This window comes from Apaloderma vittatum, unplaced genomic scaffold (assembly GCF_000703405.1).
Source record: "Apaloderma vittatum isolate BGI_N311 unplaced genomic scaffold, ASM70340v1 scaffold24141, whole genome shotgun sequence".
Taxonomy (NCBI): Eukaryota; Metazoa; Chordata; class Aves; order Trogoniformes; family Trogonidae; genus Apaloderma; species Apaloderma vittatum.
This window is the reverse complement of record NW_009697712.1, coordinates 41,423-58,846: the sequence shown is the minus strand read 5'-3', so window position 1 is coordinate 58,846 and position 17,424 is coordinate 41,423. Positions and strand designations below refer to the sequence as shown.

Genomic DNA, 17,424 nt, shown 5'->3' with positions numbered 1-17,424 from the left:
AAACCAAAAACTCCCCACACCAAAATCAGAGAAAAACCAAAACTCCCCACACCAAAATCAGAACAAACTTCATCACAACACAAAACAAGACTAAACAATCTACACACAATCCACCCCTTGTCCCTTCACCACACATGGGGAGGTGGCTGGGGAAGGCAGTGTGGGTTGCTCCTCCCATGGGAAAAGTGAACTTCTTGCCTTTGTAAAATCACCGCTGTTTGAAATCTCACTGCAGTTGTAAGAAGTGAGGTTTGTCCAACTAGTCTAGTAACTTTTTAAAAAGATGTGAAATTTGCCTGTACAGTTTCCCTTTGTTGGAGGGAAAGGTGAGATTTTTAATTTATTCATTATCTCTTCCTTCTTGGCACACCTTTTTTTCCACTTAATGCTTTTGATCAGTTTTAGCCTGAAGTGGGAGAATTTTTCTAGAGTTGTTTTTCTAACATTCCTCATCCACTAGTTTCTCACGATGCTGTGCTCTTCATCTTCTGGAAGCTGCTGGACCTTTTTTTTCTGCTCTTACATTGTCTGTTTATAACCTATGTATGAGAATGAACAGTTGCTGAGGAAAATGACAAGGAGTAGAAAAATCAGGTAGCAGTAATTACAGTCACATTTCCTTCCCTGCATTTTTTATAATGTTTAGAAAGCCCTGAATGGGAGGATTTTGCTCAGACGCTACAGGCTGTCTCCACGTACTACATACTTCCTACCAGGTGGTTTAACATCCTGATTTATGGTAATCTTACTGAGGTGCTTAGAGATTAATATTTAAACCAAGAAAAGTTTTGCAAGTTGGCATTTCCAGATTCAACAGACAAATGCGTGTTCTTCCCTTTGTTGGTAACTGGAAGACTCAGTCCTGCTGATTCCCAGAGGTCGAAGAGTTAGACATGCGAGAATTTCTGAGGAGAGTCAGTATTCAGACTCAGTTTTTATTTTTTAAAGTGTAAAACGGTTTACTTGTGTGTGTATAGTTATTTTTACTTAAAAAAATAAAATAATATTCTAAAGATAATTTTGCGATTTTTCTTTAGTAGATAATTCCATGCCTAATAAAATCTTCAGTGAGACAATTGTATTTTAAGCTAAAGGTGGACAGTGTTTGTTGGTGTCTGGGACCAATGTTAATTAAAAGCATGTAAGTTAAGGAAAGTGCTTTTATGACAATAAATATAACTCTGATCAAAGGCTGTATGTAGTATTTCCTTTGTAGAAGTGTATTCTTGACAGTGAAGAGGATTTGTATCTGTCGCAATATATGTTAATCCACAGCTGTATCAAACAAAATTCAGGTATTTATTGTATCTTTCCAAACATTTTATCATGGATTACTTTCATTTCTGTAGCAGATAGAACATTTTGCAACAAACGTATACATCTACTTCATCTGAATATAGTCTATTTTTATTAGCCTGTAAATAAATATACTCTTTTTCATTGTAGTGATTTCTGCACCTAATTCAGACTTGTATTTAATTTTATTGGTTTTTTTTTAATATAAAATGCAGACACCTAACTCTGTGTGTGATCTTTTTCTCTTAAGCCTGTAGTCCGCACCTAGCTAATAGCAATCCACAAAAAGCTAATAGGAAAACAAAAAATTATGTAACATGAAGTTTTGATGCTAAGCCAGTCCTGGTCAGCAGTGGTTAATGGCAAATGGCGTTTTAAAAAGGTAGAGTTATAGGACACGTATCAAATTTCATCAAATGCTTTTTTCACTAAGCGCCTTTCAATGAAGAAAAAAAAGTGAAGTATTTGCCGTGTGTTTTTATATAAAATACGATAAATATTCTGAGGATTTTGGCTGAGCAGATCTGTAAAGACCCAGGGTTGTGAGACAGTTGAGTTATTTGGGTAACATTGTGGAAACTGCCTTCTTTCCTTTTTCTGTTGTTTGCTTTCCATGTAGTAGGAATAATAAGTTCTGACTTTTCCAATGAAATTACAAACCACTTCTAGTCCTGATACTAGAGTCTTTTTGTTTGGATTAAGTGTCTATTTACTGGTTTAAATTCTATTTTTTAAAAAAATAATCTTACTTATACTCGATTGGTCATCTTGCTCTAAAACATCAAATTCATCTGGATGAACAGATTGCTCAAATGAAAAGGAGCAGTGTCGTAACTGGCAGTGTAATTGTGGTAGCACTTAAGGATCTATTGAGAATGTCTAAGTAGAGAGTAGCGGAATGTGAGGGTAGGAACTGTCTCAATAGACAAGGCTGAGTCATGTTGAATGAGAAGACGTAAATACGCAATTGGCGAAGACTAGAACTGCAAGTACTTTTTAGTCTAAAATTTTTAGAAGAGTTTAGATATGGAAGTGACTTCAGCAGATGGAAGGAAGATGGGAAGGAGAGAAAACTTACCCTTATTCGAGCTGTCATTAAACAAGCAGAGGATTAGAGACAGCTATGAATGAAGATGAAAACAGATTAAAAGAGGAAGAACAAAATAGTTTTCTGTGTCAGTTGGGGTGAATAAAGATCATTCAAAATTCCTTTGTGTCCGGGAGCCTGACTGCTCCTGGTGACTGCAGTCAGTGAATAGTCCTCTGCATTTTTTTCCAGATATCCACACATGAGAGAAGAGAAATGTGTCCTGTCTCAAGCTAAGTGTAAGGAGTCCCATTTTTTTCTGGTTAAGACCTCAGCTCAGTGACCTGAAAAGAAAATTACCTAAAATATTTCGAACTTGCCTTATGTCCAGAATGTGTCTTTTGCAGTACGATATGATTTCCAGTTCTTTAGAAGGTAGTTGGAAGGGAATCTGGGAATTGAGAAGTGATGAACGCTCTGGCTCTGAAAGAAAAATAACTACTTCGGGTTTACTTCTCTCATCAAGGCAGTTGTTGCTTCTTACGCTTCGGAGCGGCCTTGTTTTATCTGTTGCCTGGTGTCACCCCGACAGACGTGCTTGGGTCTCGGTTCCTGGCACCCACACTTCTGTTGCGCGGGATACGAACGGGGCCTCCGTGTGAAATGGCTGTTAATAAGGCCAAGTGATATTTTTCAAGCATTTTCCATTTTCAGGGGCAAAATCAAAGTTGCTTGTGTAAATTCTTTGCACGCTTTACCAGTGTTTATTTCAATCAGCTGTCCAAATTATTTGGTGTCTCTTTGTCAGCTGTCTGCTTAGCGTACCAAGACTTGTTTCTCCTCACTGTACAGAGGAGAAGTGTTGGAGCTGCTGGGTGTTCCGAGGGCTCTGCAGAAGGATGCTCCTCCAGTCCCCTGTGAAAGGTATGTTAGAATTGCATTGATCCCTAAGAAAAAATCAAGGAAAACTAGTTAAAATGGTGCTGCTTTTTCTGCGTAACCTAGTGGAGATTGTGATCACGTTACCCTCGTTACATTTTTGGCGCTCTCTATTTCTTCAGATTGCCTTTCTGAAATGCAAAAGCACTGCTGCTCTGAACTGTGGCCTGAGCTGTCTCCCCAGCTCCCCCTCCACCAGTTGTGGGGCTGTCAGCTCTCTGCTGCCTGCTTCTCAGTGGCTGGGTCTCAGACAGGGGGCTAGGAACATGCAGAAAACAAGTAGAGTGGAAGTACAGGCATTCACAGGCATGTTTTGATTGCCTGTAGTGCTGGAAGTCAGGGGTGCTTGAAAGACATCTGTTAACTTTTCTGTTAAACTGCAAGTCTTCAAATTGTTAACAAATATATCCGTATATCTCTCAAAGTCCTTAAATCTTAATTTTCCTGTTAACTGTCTAAATATTTGCACAAGTAGTACTTCTGTGAAAGGAAATAAACCAGGTTGGCATGAAAATATTTTTCCTAATGATAATTTACTTGCTGTTGTCCAAGTATTTATGTCTGTTATCAATTTCTTTAGAGCAATGGAAGAATTAACAGTCACGCTGCTAAACTGGAGGATTCGGTCCACTGGGCTTATGCTTCTGCAAATGTCCTTGCCCTGGGGGCTTTTCCTTCCGACAAGAAATGGGGTGTCCCTGTTCACTCTCCATTGAAACAACCTGTGAGTTTGCTGCTGTTGACCCTTCCTTGGCTAAAGGTAGGGGAAGAAGGCTGCTGTGGGTTGCCATGCTGATTCTCTTATAGGATTAGAGCCTTTGGGTTCTATCCACAAAGACACCAGTTCCTCCTGGTCTAATTTCTAATGTATGTAGTTATCTGTGGTTCTGTGGGCAGGGCTTCCCAATGGGCACCATAACTTAAACCCTGCAATGGGTACATGCCTCAGCTTCTGAGCATTGGCAGCTTTGGACTTGGAACTGAGGAACTGATTTTTTATATTTGATAAATGGGGATTTTTGTATAGCTGTCGAGTGAGTGGGGATTTCTATGTATTAAGGCTGCTACGTCTTAGAAAGTTCGTGTGGTTGTCTTGTGTGATCTGGTTAAATAGGCAAGCATACTTCAGGCTATCTCAGTTTTGCACTGTTTTCAACACCGTAATTTGTCTGTATTTAGTAATTGCAATTTGTGATCAGAATGCTAAGGTGTCATGTGAAGGATTTGCATTCGTATTTAGTGCCAAAAGGGGGCAGCAGCTTCCTTCAAATATTCGGCATTACGGAGGCCTTGGGAAACGGAACCTATTGTTTTAGGGGTTGTTTGTTGTTTGCTTGGATTTTTTTTTTATTTAAAAAATAGAAAAACTTCATTCATGAGAACTATTTCTGGTAACGTGTACTCTCACCATAACAAATATCCAGTCTGGTTCACATCCCGTAGCGAGTACTTTGAGGTGACACATATTGCGGTAAAAATTGTTCTTTACATCAGTGTAGCATATGTACAAGCACATATAAACACATAGAGAGACATTTGTTTTTTCATATAGCTCTGCATTCATGACTTGCTAAAAAATACTTAAATATCCCCATCGATTACTTTAAAAATGAGTGCTCTGATCCTTTACAAGCTCACATCCAAGCAATGGAATTTTTCACTTCTGTTTGTGGGTGGGTTGAGTCTCTACAAAAGGAGGGACCAAATGCAGTGATAAAACATGAAATGAGGTATCGGGTAGGTTTGTAAATGCTCCTGCCTGTACTTTGCCAGTGTCCTTCAAACATGATACACAGCCAGCCTTGTCACGTTCCTGGGATCTTTGCTGGAACAAAGGCTGCCCATGGTCATGTCAAACTGTGGTGGTGAGAAATGAAAAAAGAGGAGATGATGATTATGTTTTGCTCTAGTCTGGTTTCAGACAGACCCTTCTTGGCTGGAGGAAAGAGGAAGGTCAATTCACATTGACCTCCTGTCATCTTTACCGCTGTTGGTTTCCAGTGAGATGATAATGCAGTCTCCGGACCTCATTTACTGGTGTTAACCAGTGAACTTGCCCGTGAAATGTTCTGTGGCATAAAATATTTATGTCTTTGATGCTGGTCCTTGTATAGTAATGCAACTGTACTATAAATGGGCAGAATGTGACTTCATCTGTCAAAAAGTTACCTATGTAATTGAAATACTTAGTTTATAGAGGTATCTTTTATGAACACCATCTGCCAGGCATTTGTATGATAGTAGAAAAGTTATTGCAGCATTGTTATCAAAAGTGTGGCTTGCTTTGTGTTGTGGCGTGTCAGAAAAGACTTCTACTGCCTTTTATGACAAGATGCTGAAAGCACTTGGATATCTGTGGAAGAGAAGTTGCATGAGCTGTCCACAACCTCTCCACATCCACGTATGACTCTGGCATTTCATATAACAAGCATGCTTTATCCAGGTCACCTTATTCAAATTTTATAAAACTGTCTGTCAGAACAGATGGTGTCACTTAAGGATAAAAAGCTTAGCCATAGATGTGAAGAAAAGCTGCCTCTTCAAGTGAGGTCTGCTAGCTCGTCTTAGTCTTTATCACCCCTGTCTTCTCTCCCTGCACGACAGAGGACTTTTCGCAGGTTTGCAATTGGTGTTTTCAGAGGCCTTTGCAATTTTTGGGTAGGCTTGATTTGTTGCTACAGCTCTGGACAAGTGGCAGCAGATCTGTCCGTCTCAGTTTGCCCATCTGTGAAATGGTTGCCTGGGCCACAGAGATTAAGATGTGTAAAATACATTTGTAAAGGCTGAAGTATCTAGTCCACGCTGAAGATGTTAAGTCATTCAAACCAGAGGCTGGGTGGTGGCTAATGTCACTTACTGTCTTTCTGTGGCCTTTCCTCCCCTTCTTTTATGGCAAGCATCACCATCTTCTCTGCTATCTGCCACTTCTCCTGAAGGAGCCCTTCTGATAAGCTCACTGTCACAGCTCAGGCTTCAGCCGTTGGTCTGTGTTTCTGTGTTGTTTGTATTAAATTGTTTTTGATGTTTCTTTTAAGTCTAGAATTTTGGCATTACTTGTTTGCCTACCTTCTAGTAGGCAACAAACGTGTTTTTCAAGTCTATTATTGTCTGTTGTCATCTGCTCTGGCTGAGAGAATGGCACAGGTTTCAAATAATTTGTTATGTTCTGTTTTCTCGCTCCTTTTAGTAGCTCAGACTCATCGGAAGAAATGCTGGGTATTCAGGGTTACTCTTCAAGTGAGCAGATAATGCACATCATTCAGGGAGCTTTTCCAGTGGGGTCTGCTAAAAATTCTGTGTCCTGTCAGAATTGTGGAATCCTGAGGTCAGTTCAGGGCAGTTAATCAGGACACAAAAGCCTTAGTAACGGTACTATGTCACTTCTTGGATTTCTCTTTTGAATACCTGTGACTGTATAAAAATAAAAAGGATGGTAATGTCTTGGATTTTGCATGGCAGCTCAGTGGCTGTGTTGTGAGTGTCTGAATAAATAATGAAGTAACTCAGCCCAGGACAAGAGGTTACTGAACAACCTCTGCATATTGTAGATGGAAAATGTTCTTCAGCATTTACAGACACATAATGTGAGGCCAAGCCTAAACAAATACAGTGAAGTTTGAATGAAAAAGTCTCCAAATTCTCATGTCCAGACCATACAATGAGATAACACAGAAAGTTAGATGCTAGGCGTCCTCCTTATCAAGGAGAACAAGAGCTTTCCCCAACTAAGGATGTCTTCCCTCTTGTCTTTATCTAGTTTAGAAATACTTTATCTGACCCCTTCTCATGTGTCCTTAATGGATGGTAGGACTGTACTGAGAGGCTTCAAAAAAAGAAGCCCTAAGGAGAGGTTTCTATTTTAAGTTTGAAAGTGATTGTGCAGAAATGGCACCTTCCCTTTAAAAAAGCATGTTCCTTGAAATTTATTCCATCTTCAGTAATTTATTGGCATTGCTGCTGCTTCTTCTTCATGATTTTGTTAACTCTTGTTAACCTCACATAGCTACGGCAGGGTGATTTTCAGTGTAGGTATCAACAGCACTGATGAGTTTCAAATGAGATGACAACTTCTGCTTTCATTTACCCCGTGCTGTACTAGCACAGTGAAGGTTGGAGGTCAGTACAAGCTTACATCATAGATGATGCTGAAAAGAAAAAGGCAGTGTGGAGTTTTTATTATGGGAAATAATACAAAAAAAAAGGAATGTAACGACTTTGTAATTCCTTAGGTTTGGGCCGATTACAGGCTAGGGGACCCCTTAAGACACCCACTTGCTGAGCAAAGCTAACCTCATTTTGGAGAGAGGATGAACAGCAGAATACTGGTGGATTTCTATGAGGTTACTTTTCCATGGATGCCTGACCATACAGGACTGCTGTGAGACCACCGACTCCTTTCTTAGGTATCACAAAACTGTTCATTTTTTTACTTTTCATTACTTGCCTTCCTGCACTGAATTAGAACACCCTGCAGAAAAATTGCCGACTTGCCTTCCCTTTGGCAAAGTCAGGATGCGGGCAAGTAATTGCACTTCATTTAGTTTCTATTAACTACTTCAGTGGTGAATTTATGGGCGTGTTTTTGAAGGTGTTGCTGAAATGCAACACAACTGTTTTAAGGTCAATGGATGTTAGTGTAAACAGTGTCATTTGTTATGGCAATAGCGCTTCCTTGCTGTGGTTTTTCAGTCGCTCAGAAACAGCGAGTGAGTCCTCGTGTGTGGATGATTGCCACCTGTATGATATGGACACAAAACTGGGACTTACTGAGGATGTCACAACAAAGCTGACCTGAGGGTTTCTCTTAACAGTTCTCCCATTAGACAGTGGGTGTAGGTCAGAGTCGCGGGCACGACCAGCTACTGATACTGGTCATCACCTGTTCTGCTCGGTGTTGCAGTTGCAGGTTAAATCAGCCCTGCAAGCCTTCTGTTGCCTTCTGCAGTTTTTTGCATGGCCACAAGACCATTTTGTTCCAGTGCAATGGAGGTGAGCCCTGGAGCATCTCAGCTTCTGGTAATATGTCCCAAAGGTCTGGCAGTGATTGAACGGTGCTGGGGAGGGTGCAGCCACCCTTGCCTTGTGTCTGTATGGGATACAAGTCTCCAGCACCATGCTGAAGCAAATCATACGTGTTTTAGTGATCCACCAAATGGGTAAGCACAGTTAGGTGTCTGCTCGTGTAATGGGACCTACAGCCTGACATTCCCATCCTGTGTAAGGAATATTTCGTGCCTCAGATGGGGCTTCACTGAAGTCTGCCCACATAGTGGAGAACTGCCAAATGGCAGTCAGTGGGAAAAATCTGAACAAAGTCTGTATTAAAAACTCAGTCTTCCTGGGGTTTAGCCATGCCAGACAAGCCATGGGATTCACAACCTGCTTCTAATGGCTGGAATCCAACCTCCTGTTTGTTTGTTTGTATGTTTGTTTAAATAATGAAGCAGGGATCACTCATTAAAAAACATACAGGTGCTAGAGACACTGCCATGACTGCTGCCACATTAGCTCAGTGGTTACAACACTCATCAGACGCAGGGGATGGAGGTTGACCGTGATGCCTTTTCCGCCTTCCCCCATCTATGCAGAGACCTCTGTACCCAGTGGGCTACTGAGCTGGTTGAACTCATCCTCTCGATGGTGACTGGAATGGGGGATGAGGCCAAATACTTGGTCCAGAGAAAGGGAGAAAAAGAGAGCAGGTGATGCTGTGAGTGAGTGAGTGAATGAGTGAGCAGAAGGACATCCATTGAGCTGGGGAAATCCTAGCTCCAGTCTGCAAGTCAAGGACTAATAGTAGCCTATTGTCTGTTGGATATAAAGATTCTGGTAGGTACGGAGGCAGGGTTTAGCGTCTGATGTTAAAACCTTAGAGACTGAAAGCAATAGGGAAATACTATTTAGAATTATACTTGATAGGAAAAAAAAAAGCTTTTGTAGTGAGTGTTGGAAAGGAACTCAAAAGAAGAAATAAGAATTATTCACAATCTATTTTTCAGTCTTAGGAGGTGAGAGCAAAGAATGTGTTTTTGTTGTGGTGCTTCAGGAATTTTTGTTGTAGTTTTTTTGTGGGTTTTTTTTTTTTTAGAAATATAAGGCACCAGCTGGCAATGCATGCTAAGCATTCATTTTTGATTTTCAGCTGTAGATAGCATACATCCTCTTTTATGCTTTCTTACCTCAAGAGCCACCTTCTTCAGTTCTCATGGTCAGAGCCATGCACAGTTCCAGTGTGTGACCCTGTTCCTGGCAAAGTCTGAGGCTTGTCATCAGCTGCAGTTGGGGCAGGCTGGCCCTTAGTTCTACGATCAGTTAATATTTAACCTTCTTGTGAACTCTGGCTTGGTTTTACTGTTCCAGCCCTCTGGGAGTGCCTGCTCAGGAAAGATGTTTGCTATGGAAAAGCTATTGAAAGTCTCCATCAGCCAGAGGGTCACTCGGCTCTTGCACAATCTCTAGAGATGTTGGAGAGACACCCAGAGCTAACACAGCCCTCCCAACCAAGTAAATGTCTCCAAATGGTGCATAATCTAACCCTTGCTGTGGAAGGAAGATTTTTTTACTGTGTGATGTTTGATAAGGCTGCCTGTGTTATACCTGCAGCTGGTTTTTATGGTGAGAACTGGCTGATGTAGACAAGCTGGGGTTTGATGTACTAGTCTGTGAGAAGCCATTCAGGGGATGAGCTACTACTACTGGGAAGATTCAGACAGTCCCCTTCCCTTCCTACACCAGGATTTAACATCTCCACCACCATTAGGATAGAGAGACTACATAGGTAGGAAGTTCCCTTGCATGTCTGCTACTAGGGTCACTAGAAACCTTCTATTCCCTGGGCTGAGGTGGAGTAACCCAAGACTTTTTATGTTCACCGCCCTCAACAGTCACTCAGACATGAACCATGAAGCCCCACGGCAGTGACTGGGAGCTGCTGTGCTACCTCTGTCCTCATCAGCACCAACCCACTCTGACACAGGGAGGGTGGAGATGGTCAGTGATTTACTTGCAAGCCATCTTTTGCTGTATTGCAGGGTTTTTTCGGACAGAGGTGGTGATGAAGGCAAGGTGAAACCTGAGACCCAACTTTTCATTAGGCAAAACCAGCTGTGGTAAGATGTGTTTGAATGGCAGCAGGATTGGACATGTGCTGCCAAGAACACTTTGACAGTTATAACACACTGCAGATGCACAAAGCATGTAGTAGAGGGATGCCAAAACTTTATTATACTAAAAACAGTATTATCTGCTGCCTGGCCCCATTGCACTGCTGCATTACCTAGGTGCTTCATTAGCTGGGGCATAGCCCTGATTACTGAACAGTGCTTGTTTGTGAAGTGACAAGTCAGGCTAATTAGATGCATGGGTGGAGTACTGGTTGCAGGCTCATCAGGAGGGCATCCTCATCCTTTCCTCAATTACATGCATTCAGCAGCAGGGCTGGGCACAGACATTTGGTCGTAGATGCCTCTTCTCTAGAGCTTATGGGCAGAAAAGGCATAAAAACTGGGGCACCGAGAGAATCTTTTTTTAGCCTCTGTCACACTGGGACCGTGAATTGCAGCAGCGCAACTGGCACTTTTGCAGGGCGTCAGGAACGCTTCTTTCTCACCCTGCGGGATATGTGACGAGAGTGGGCGTGCAGCGATGATGGAGTCACCTAGTTAAGTAGCAGGCCCGTGTGACTGATTTACAAATACCAGTGTTCTTTATTTACACAGACATGTAAACAACAGAAGGTAAACAACACCGCCCAGCTCAGTCTAACAAACAGGCTGCTGCTGTTTCACTTCAGGACCTGAGGTGTTTTAGACATTTCACAGAAACCATATTGACAGCAAACACAGGAAGGCTACGAGCTTACCTTGACTCACTCTTCCTTGCATGGGAATCGCATGCACGGTGCGGCAGCGCGAGGGAACGGCACCACTGGGGGCCACAAAGCAAGCGTATGCAGAGAACCCACTCAGAGCTTGCCTTAAGGTCGAGTGTGGCTGGAGTTAGCAATATTCGTGAGCAGTATCACTGCCACTAGTCTGTGCTTTGACGGCACTTTCCACCACAGGATCTGAAAGCGCTTTGTGAACAGACCACAAATCCTTGTTGCATCCTTTGCAAATTACCCCTGGGTTACTGGCAAGGGAACGGAGGGCCTTCAGACAGCGGCTTTCCCAGAGCTCAGGCTTTACTGGTTCTCGTTTCCTAACCTTGTGCTTTAAACATAGCACCATTCTTCCTTCCCAAAATTATGTTGTTCCTTGACATTTTAGGACAAGATTTTGAATTGAAAGTTGATGCTCCAAGCAGTGCAGGTAGAAGGGCCGCAGACAGTCCCAGTCGCTCCCAGAAACTGTTGAGCTTCAGCAATGCCTTTGCTGAAAGGAGCCAGCCACAGGGTCATACATTGCACCCATCCCCACGCTTCTTCACGTGTGTCCAAAACCAGAATTAAGGGTAACAGTAGCTGCAAGAGAAAAACTATTTGAGAAAAAAAAAAACCTGTGCTGATCTGCTCTCTTGCAAATTTAACTGCAACAGTAAGTTAAGCCATACACACACTGTTTTACTTAGTGTAACGTTTCCATTTGAAATATTTTGACTAAATTTGTAAGACAGAAAAAATACCCTGTGGAGCAATGAAGAGTTCAGGAAGTTTGCTGCTTTGTGCCAAGGAACAAATTGCCTTATACTTTAGCAGCAAAAGCATCAGTTAGGGCTTGAATGGGATTTGATTCTCAGCTGTAAATTCACATTTTGGTTCCACATGCACTTCCTGAAAAAAAACCAACCCAGACTGACAGGTGTTGGGTTTGTTGTTTGGTTTTATGTTGGTTTTTTTTTTGTCTATTGCAGAGTGATCACCGTGGCTTCAACCCAAAACTGGTTTCAGCCTCTCTGCCTCTTTCTAACATGAATAGCAAGTTAGACAGGCTCAGCTCATATGCTAGATCAAATTCAAGCATGTAAGAATTGCTGCTGAAAAAGCAGCCAGGAAGGTGGGTTTGAGCACAGTGTTTAAATGCTCAGCTGCCTTCTCTTGTGCACATTATGCTTCAAGTAGTTTTACTTCTACCATTCCAGTAAAAACTACAGTGATGCCCTATCTTCAGTTATCATAGGAAAGACGATGAATCACCACAACCGTAAGATACACCATTTACAGCTGCAGGGCGACAGCAGGTAAAATAAAGACAGGGAAGGAGGCCTGTTTTCCTTAAATAGGCATATCTGCAGTCCTTTCAGTCCCCCAGGTGAAAAGGAAACTTAAGAAATTCTCCTTAAATAAAAGCTATGTACAAATTGCACACATTGCAATAGGAGCACTGAGATCAGTTACAGAAAATAAGATGTACAGTCTTCACTGATAACATCTCTCTTGCTATAAACAGTGATAAACAGCATATGCTTTCTTCAGATGTCAGAACCCAGCAAGACTGCAATATTATGTACACAGGGCTTGTTTGCCTTCTGCCTCCCGCGGCAGAGTCCCTCCAAACTCTGTTTTCGCTTCAGAAAGCTGTGCAGCGACGCCCCTACGCACCGCATCTCTCCTGCACGGCAGATCACAAGAGAGCTGTCATTGCTGTCTGGCTTATAGGCTTTAAGCAGTCTCTGGGGGTGGAGTAGCCCTCGCTCCCGAGGGCGTTGGGCTGAGGTTTCTGGTAGTCCGTGCTGTAGCTCACGGAGGCCAGAACACCGTTAACTTTGGGTTTGTCGTAGTTTATGACACTCTGGGGTGTCTGATAGTCTCCGTTCCGGGTATCGGCCTTACATGAGCTAGAGAAGCTGCCGGCAGAAAGGGAGTGTTTCTGAGATGAGACGACAGGTACGTTGTAGCCATTTTCAGAAGGGAAATTATTTTCTCTCGCCATGTGCCGCTCTATGATGGGGGTGGCGTATTCAGGCTCCTGGCTCGTCAGGGGCAGCGCATATTCATGCCGGTTAGCTCTCTGTGGGCAGCGATAGTGATTTTCGAACTCTGAACTCCCCCTTCTCCCCTCGTCTTTGGTGTCCACGGGTCGAAAAGTAGATCCTTTCCGTGTTACCGTCCCAGTCCCGATCATGAGAGGCTGCTGATAATCTAAAAGGAAGCATGAACTGCTCAATAAAGCATGGATTTGTTATAATACTTATGCATAGATGGGTATTTTACTTTGAAAAATGACTTGGTTATTGTATCCAATGTCTGGTTATCAGGGACGTGAGGAAATCTTTCCCCGGCTCTAGTCCTGTAACCTCCTTCAGCAAGCAAGTGTTGCAGATCATGGGAGAAGCTCTTCCACAGAGGAGCTCCAACCTGCCACCCCTTCTCCTACTCCCTTCCTCCCTTTCCCCACCTACCCACCCAAATAAATTCACATCATTTCTGGAATATACTCAGAAACTCTAAAAAAAGAGAGAAGCCAACAAAATATTAGCAACAAAGGACATTGCACGAAGATCCGCAAACGAGAAGTTCCCCAAAACGAGTGTTCCACTTTTGGAATAATTAAAATGCCCGGAGGATTCTTAACGAGCCTGACCAAGTGCCGGCTTTATTTAAAAGGCATCTTGCAGTAGCTGACTGACAAGAAGGATGCAGTTAGGCGGAAAGGCAGCCAAGAGAGTCAAGGGAGGTGTGAAACGCGCTAAGCCAGCCTGGAGCTGCTGCGGATGCGCAAGGAGGGAGGAGCTGGGGGAGGAGAAGTGGGACCAGTGCTGCCAGAGGAACTGGGTGGTCACCCCAGTCAAGGGCGACGACAGGGACAGGGCTGGAGACGGGCAAATGGCCCGAGGAGAAGCAAGGAGCGAGATGGAGGAAATGTGGCCTCAAGAAGCGTGTGTTTGCACCTCTAGTCGAGGCAGATGCCAGGCTGCCATCTGAGGAGGAGATCTGGACTAAAAGGGGTTTCGAAAAACCCAGTAAAACTATTATGAGAAAATTCAGCGTTCTAACTTTCTCACTTCGGTGCTAGTGACAATCTCTTATGGATACACACGGTGGCCTGAACAGCTCTAGTAAATGACACTGCTAAAGTATCATGTTTTGACGCAGGCGTGAAGAAGTTAGCTCAGCTTCTGTTCTGGCATCGTGGTTCATCTGACATGAGCGTCGAAATCGATCCCATATGTCCTGTGAATCTTTTTGGCAGTTCCTGGCTATGTCCCAGACTTCAGCATGTAGGGTGAAGGTGTTATGCTAATTCACTAAGTAAGTGGTGCAGCTCTTCCCAGCATCGCTGCCGCCATCCCCAGCAATCTCCCTCGCTCAGGATGAGGCATCTCGACTTGCTCCCGGCTGCCTTTGGGAAGAGGCAGGCAGACAGGGATTCAAAGGAAAGGAATTTCATGTAGCGTGTTAACGCATATGCAAGTTGCACGCAATTAAATTCCACAATTAAATTATTAAATGGCATGTTTCTGGGCTGTGTGTATGTTTTTATCTCATGTTCCTTATTTGTAAGGGGACTGTAGGTGAAATGCTAAGGCTGGGGAGCTGCCTGACTAGGCCAGGAGTTAAGACTTCCCACAAACATGGCAGGAGGGGAGGATGGAGGGCGCAGAGGGTCCCCAGACAAGGCCAGGGGAGCCAGGTCACCATGATTTGTGAGAAACCTTTATTCACCCACTTTCCTTCCTGAAATAAAGCTGCTTTATAGGTCCCTGCATATTTATATTGAAAGTTTCTGTAAAGGATTGGAACCATCTTTGAAAGATATCCAGGGTAGCACCATATGGAATTACAGTAACCATCCATTTGTTTTTTAAATGTATTCCTCTGCCAAACACATTGGAGAAATTCTAAGGAATTTCTAAGCTCAGGAGGCTGGAAACAGCAAATTAATCTTTCTGGAAGATTGCTGATCACTGATCCCATGAAATGGCTGGTCTCACTAGCCTTTCCAGACAGACTAAACTAGGCAGGGATAAGATGTGCTAAGAGGATGAATTAAAAACCATCCCTTTAGGATGCAGATAGTACTGATGTGGGGATTTGCTATATCCAAACAATGACGTGGAGCCAAAGTAGCACAGGAGAGAAGCACCGTGGTTGTTTTTCCCTTGTTGCTCATCTACCTGCTTCCACTTTGGAGGGGTTTGTCTCCAAAGTAGTTGAGGCACGAGGAAAGCTGCACAGGGATTTCAGGATGACTTACAGCTGGGCATGGAATCCCACCACAAACCAACTAAATATTTTTTCTATTTGCTCATCAGCAAGAGGCATTATATTTTGTTCTGGAGACATTTGTATTTAAATTGAAACACAAAAATTAGTCAGCAAACTGTCGTATCCTAGGCACATTCTTGCACTGTATCCATGCCTGAGTGCCTTCCACGGTTACTATTTCAGAGTAACTATTTCAGAGATGGGGAATGTTTCCCGACAGCTGCAAGAAAAAATTCCAGAAATAGTGGTCTTTTCATAGAATCGTAGAATTGCTCGAGTTGGAAGAGACCTTAAAGATCATCGAATTCCAACTCCCCTGCCATGGGCACTGTGTCCCTGCAGGGACACCTCTCACTAGACTAGGTTGCCCAAGGCCTCATCCAGCCTGGCCTCGAGCACTTCCAGGGATGAGGCAGTTTTCAGAATATTTAGCTGCTTCACTATAAGTCTGGAATGAACACAGATGAATCTGTTTCTGGGCCTCAGCTTGCCTGAGAGAGGGAGCTCTCAGTGTTGCTACCTCATCCCTCTCCATGTTGGCTGCTCTGCACGCAGAGCAGGGGGAGCAGTTGTTACCTGCCATGTCACTGGTGACCAGATCTAGTTTTTGTGGTGTCTCCTTCTCATTATTATAGCTGATGGTAAATTCAGTTGACTGATGTCTGGTGAAGGGCTGCTTGATTTGCTTCCAGCAACCTGTGGTAAAGAATGAAAAATGGAAGGCCTGTCAGCGACTTAAATCCTTACAATCAGAAGACTTATCAGAAAGTTTGGGTTTTTTGGTGTACTCACTGCTGTCAATCAAGTAGTTAAAAAGCAAGACTAAAACGGGCTGTTTGTAAAACATCGCCCCCTAAATTTGGAGGGTGAAAGGGAAAAAGTGAATCATCAACTGGGATTTCTAAGTGAAAAAGAAACTTTATAGAGGATTTTCTTGGCAAGAAGGGCTCAAGCTCTGTAGGTGCCTGCACTAATACATTAACAAAATATATCAGTAAAATACCAGCTTTAAATCAGCTACAGGTTTTGCCATTGCTTATGTGGCAAAAATAAAGCTTAAAGATTGCTTATTTTCAGCAGATTAGTGCAACTTCCATTTCCTTGATAGCTGAGCACCTGCACTCATCAATTAATCTGATCTCATAGCATCGTTATGACACAGAAAAGATAAAATCCAGTGTCAGGCCTGGAGCCTGCGACACGAGGTCTGCGGAGAGGTGGGTTTGGCTCCCAGCTTTCTAAGTCACAAGCCTAGTTCACAAGGGCTTAGGAGCTTGCTTTACAAAGCGCACGGGCAACTGACTGGATAAGAGGCTATCTCCAATTTCTTGGGATTTGTCCTCATTAGCAAGTGAGAAAGGATTATGATGTGACCTCAAAAAATCATATTAGCAAATATGATGTTAAGTACAAATTAATTTTCTAATGAGGGCGAGCTGCAGTGGGTAACAGCATTCCTTTCACTGATGTCAGCACCTGCTGAGGGATGAAATTTTGAAGCTGAGCTGTTGCAAGGCACTTGTCAAGAGACATGTGAATTGCTTAGTGGTTTCTTTTTTTATGGAAAGCCGAGATTCAGAAGGATACTCCTCTATAGAGCTGGGTGTCCAGGAAAAACAGCTAAACCCCAGCTTCCAAGCTGGCAGGAGACCTCACTCTAGGAAGAATTATTGGGCAAGGCAAAGGTGTACTTGCGCTGCATCCACGCCCAAGTGCCTTCCATGGTTACCTTCAGCTGCAACTATTTCAGAGTCAGGAAATCTTTCCCAACAACTCCAGGAAAAAATTTCCAAAACAGCGGTCTTTTCCCCCTAGTATATTTAGCTGCTTTGCCAGGGTTTTGCAAGCATCTCCTAAAGCAGAGTTCTCAAGCCAATCTCCTATTCAGATTTTATACATAAAGTACAATTCAGCATTGTTAGGCTTTATAAATACAGTCCCAACCAGGGAGGGCAATGAAATGGAAATATTAATGCCATAAAAAATTATTAGACCTTGCTCTCTTGAAGAAAGGCAA

General features: G+C 43.0%; 1 protein-coding gene across 1 annotated transcript in view; it reads right to left on the bottom strand.

Moving 5' to 3' along the window:
* Positions 1 to 12,822: 12,822 nt before the first annotated feature.
* The window catches only part of DCBLD1 (discoidin, CUB and LCCL domain containing 1), a gene marked incomplete at its 5' end in the record, with an annotated part of 30,079 nt that continues 25,477 nt past the window's right edge, over positions 12,823 to 17,424 (bottom strand). Inside the window, 2 exons of the mRNA XM_009877748.1 lie at positions 12,823 to 13,340; positions 15,984 to 16,103. Of these exons, the coding sequence (XP_009876050.1) occupies positions 12,823 to 13,340; positions 15,984 to 16,103 (638 nt within the window). The remainder of the gene's footprint in view (positions 13,341 to 15,983; positions 16,104 to 17,424) is intronic.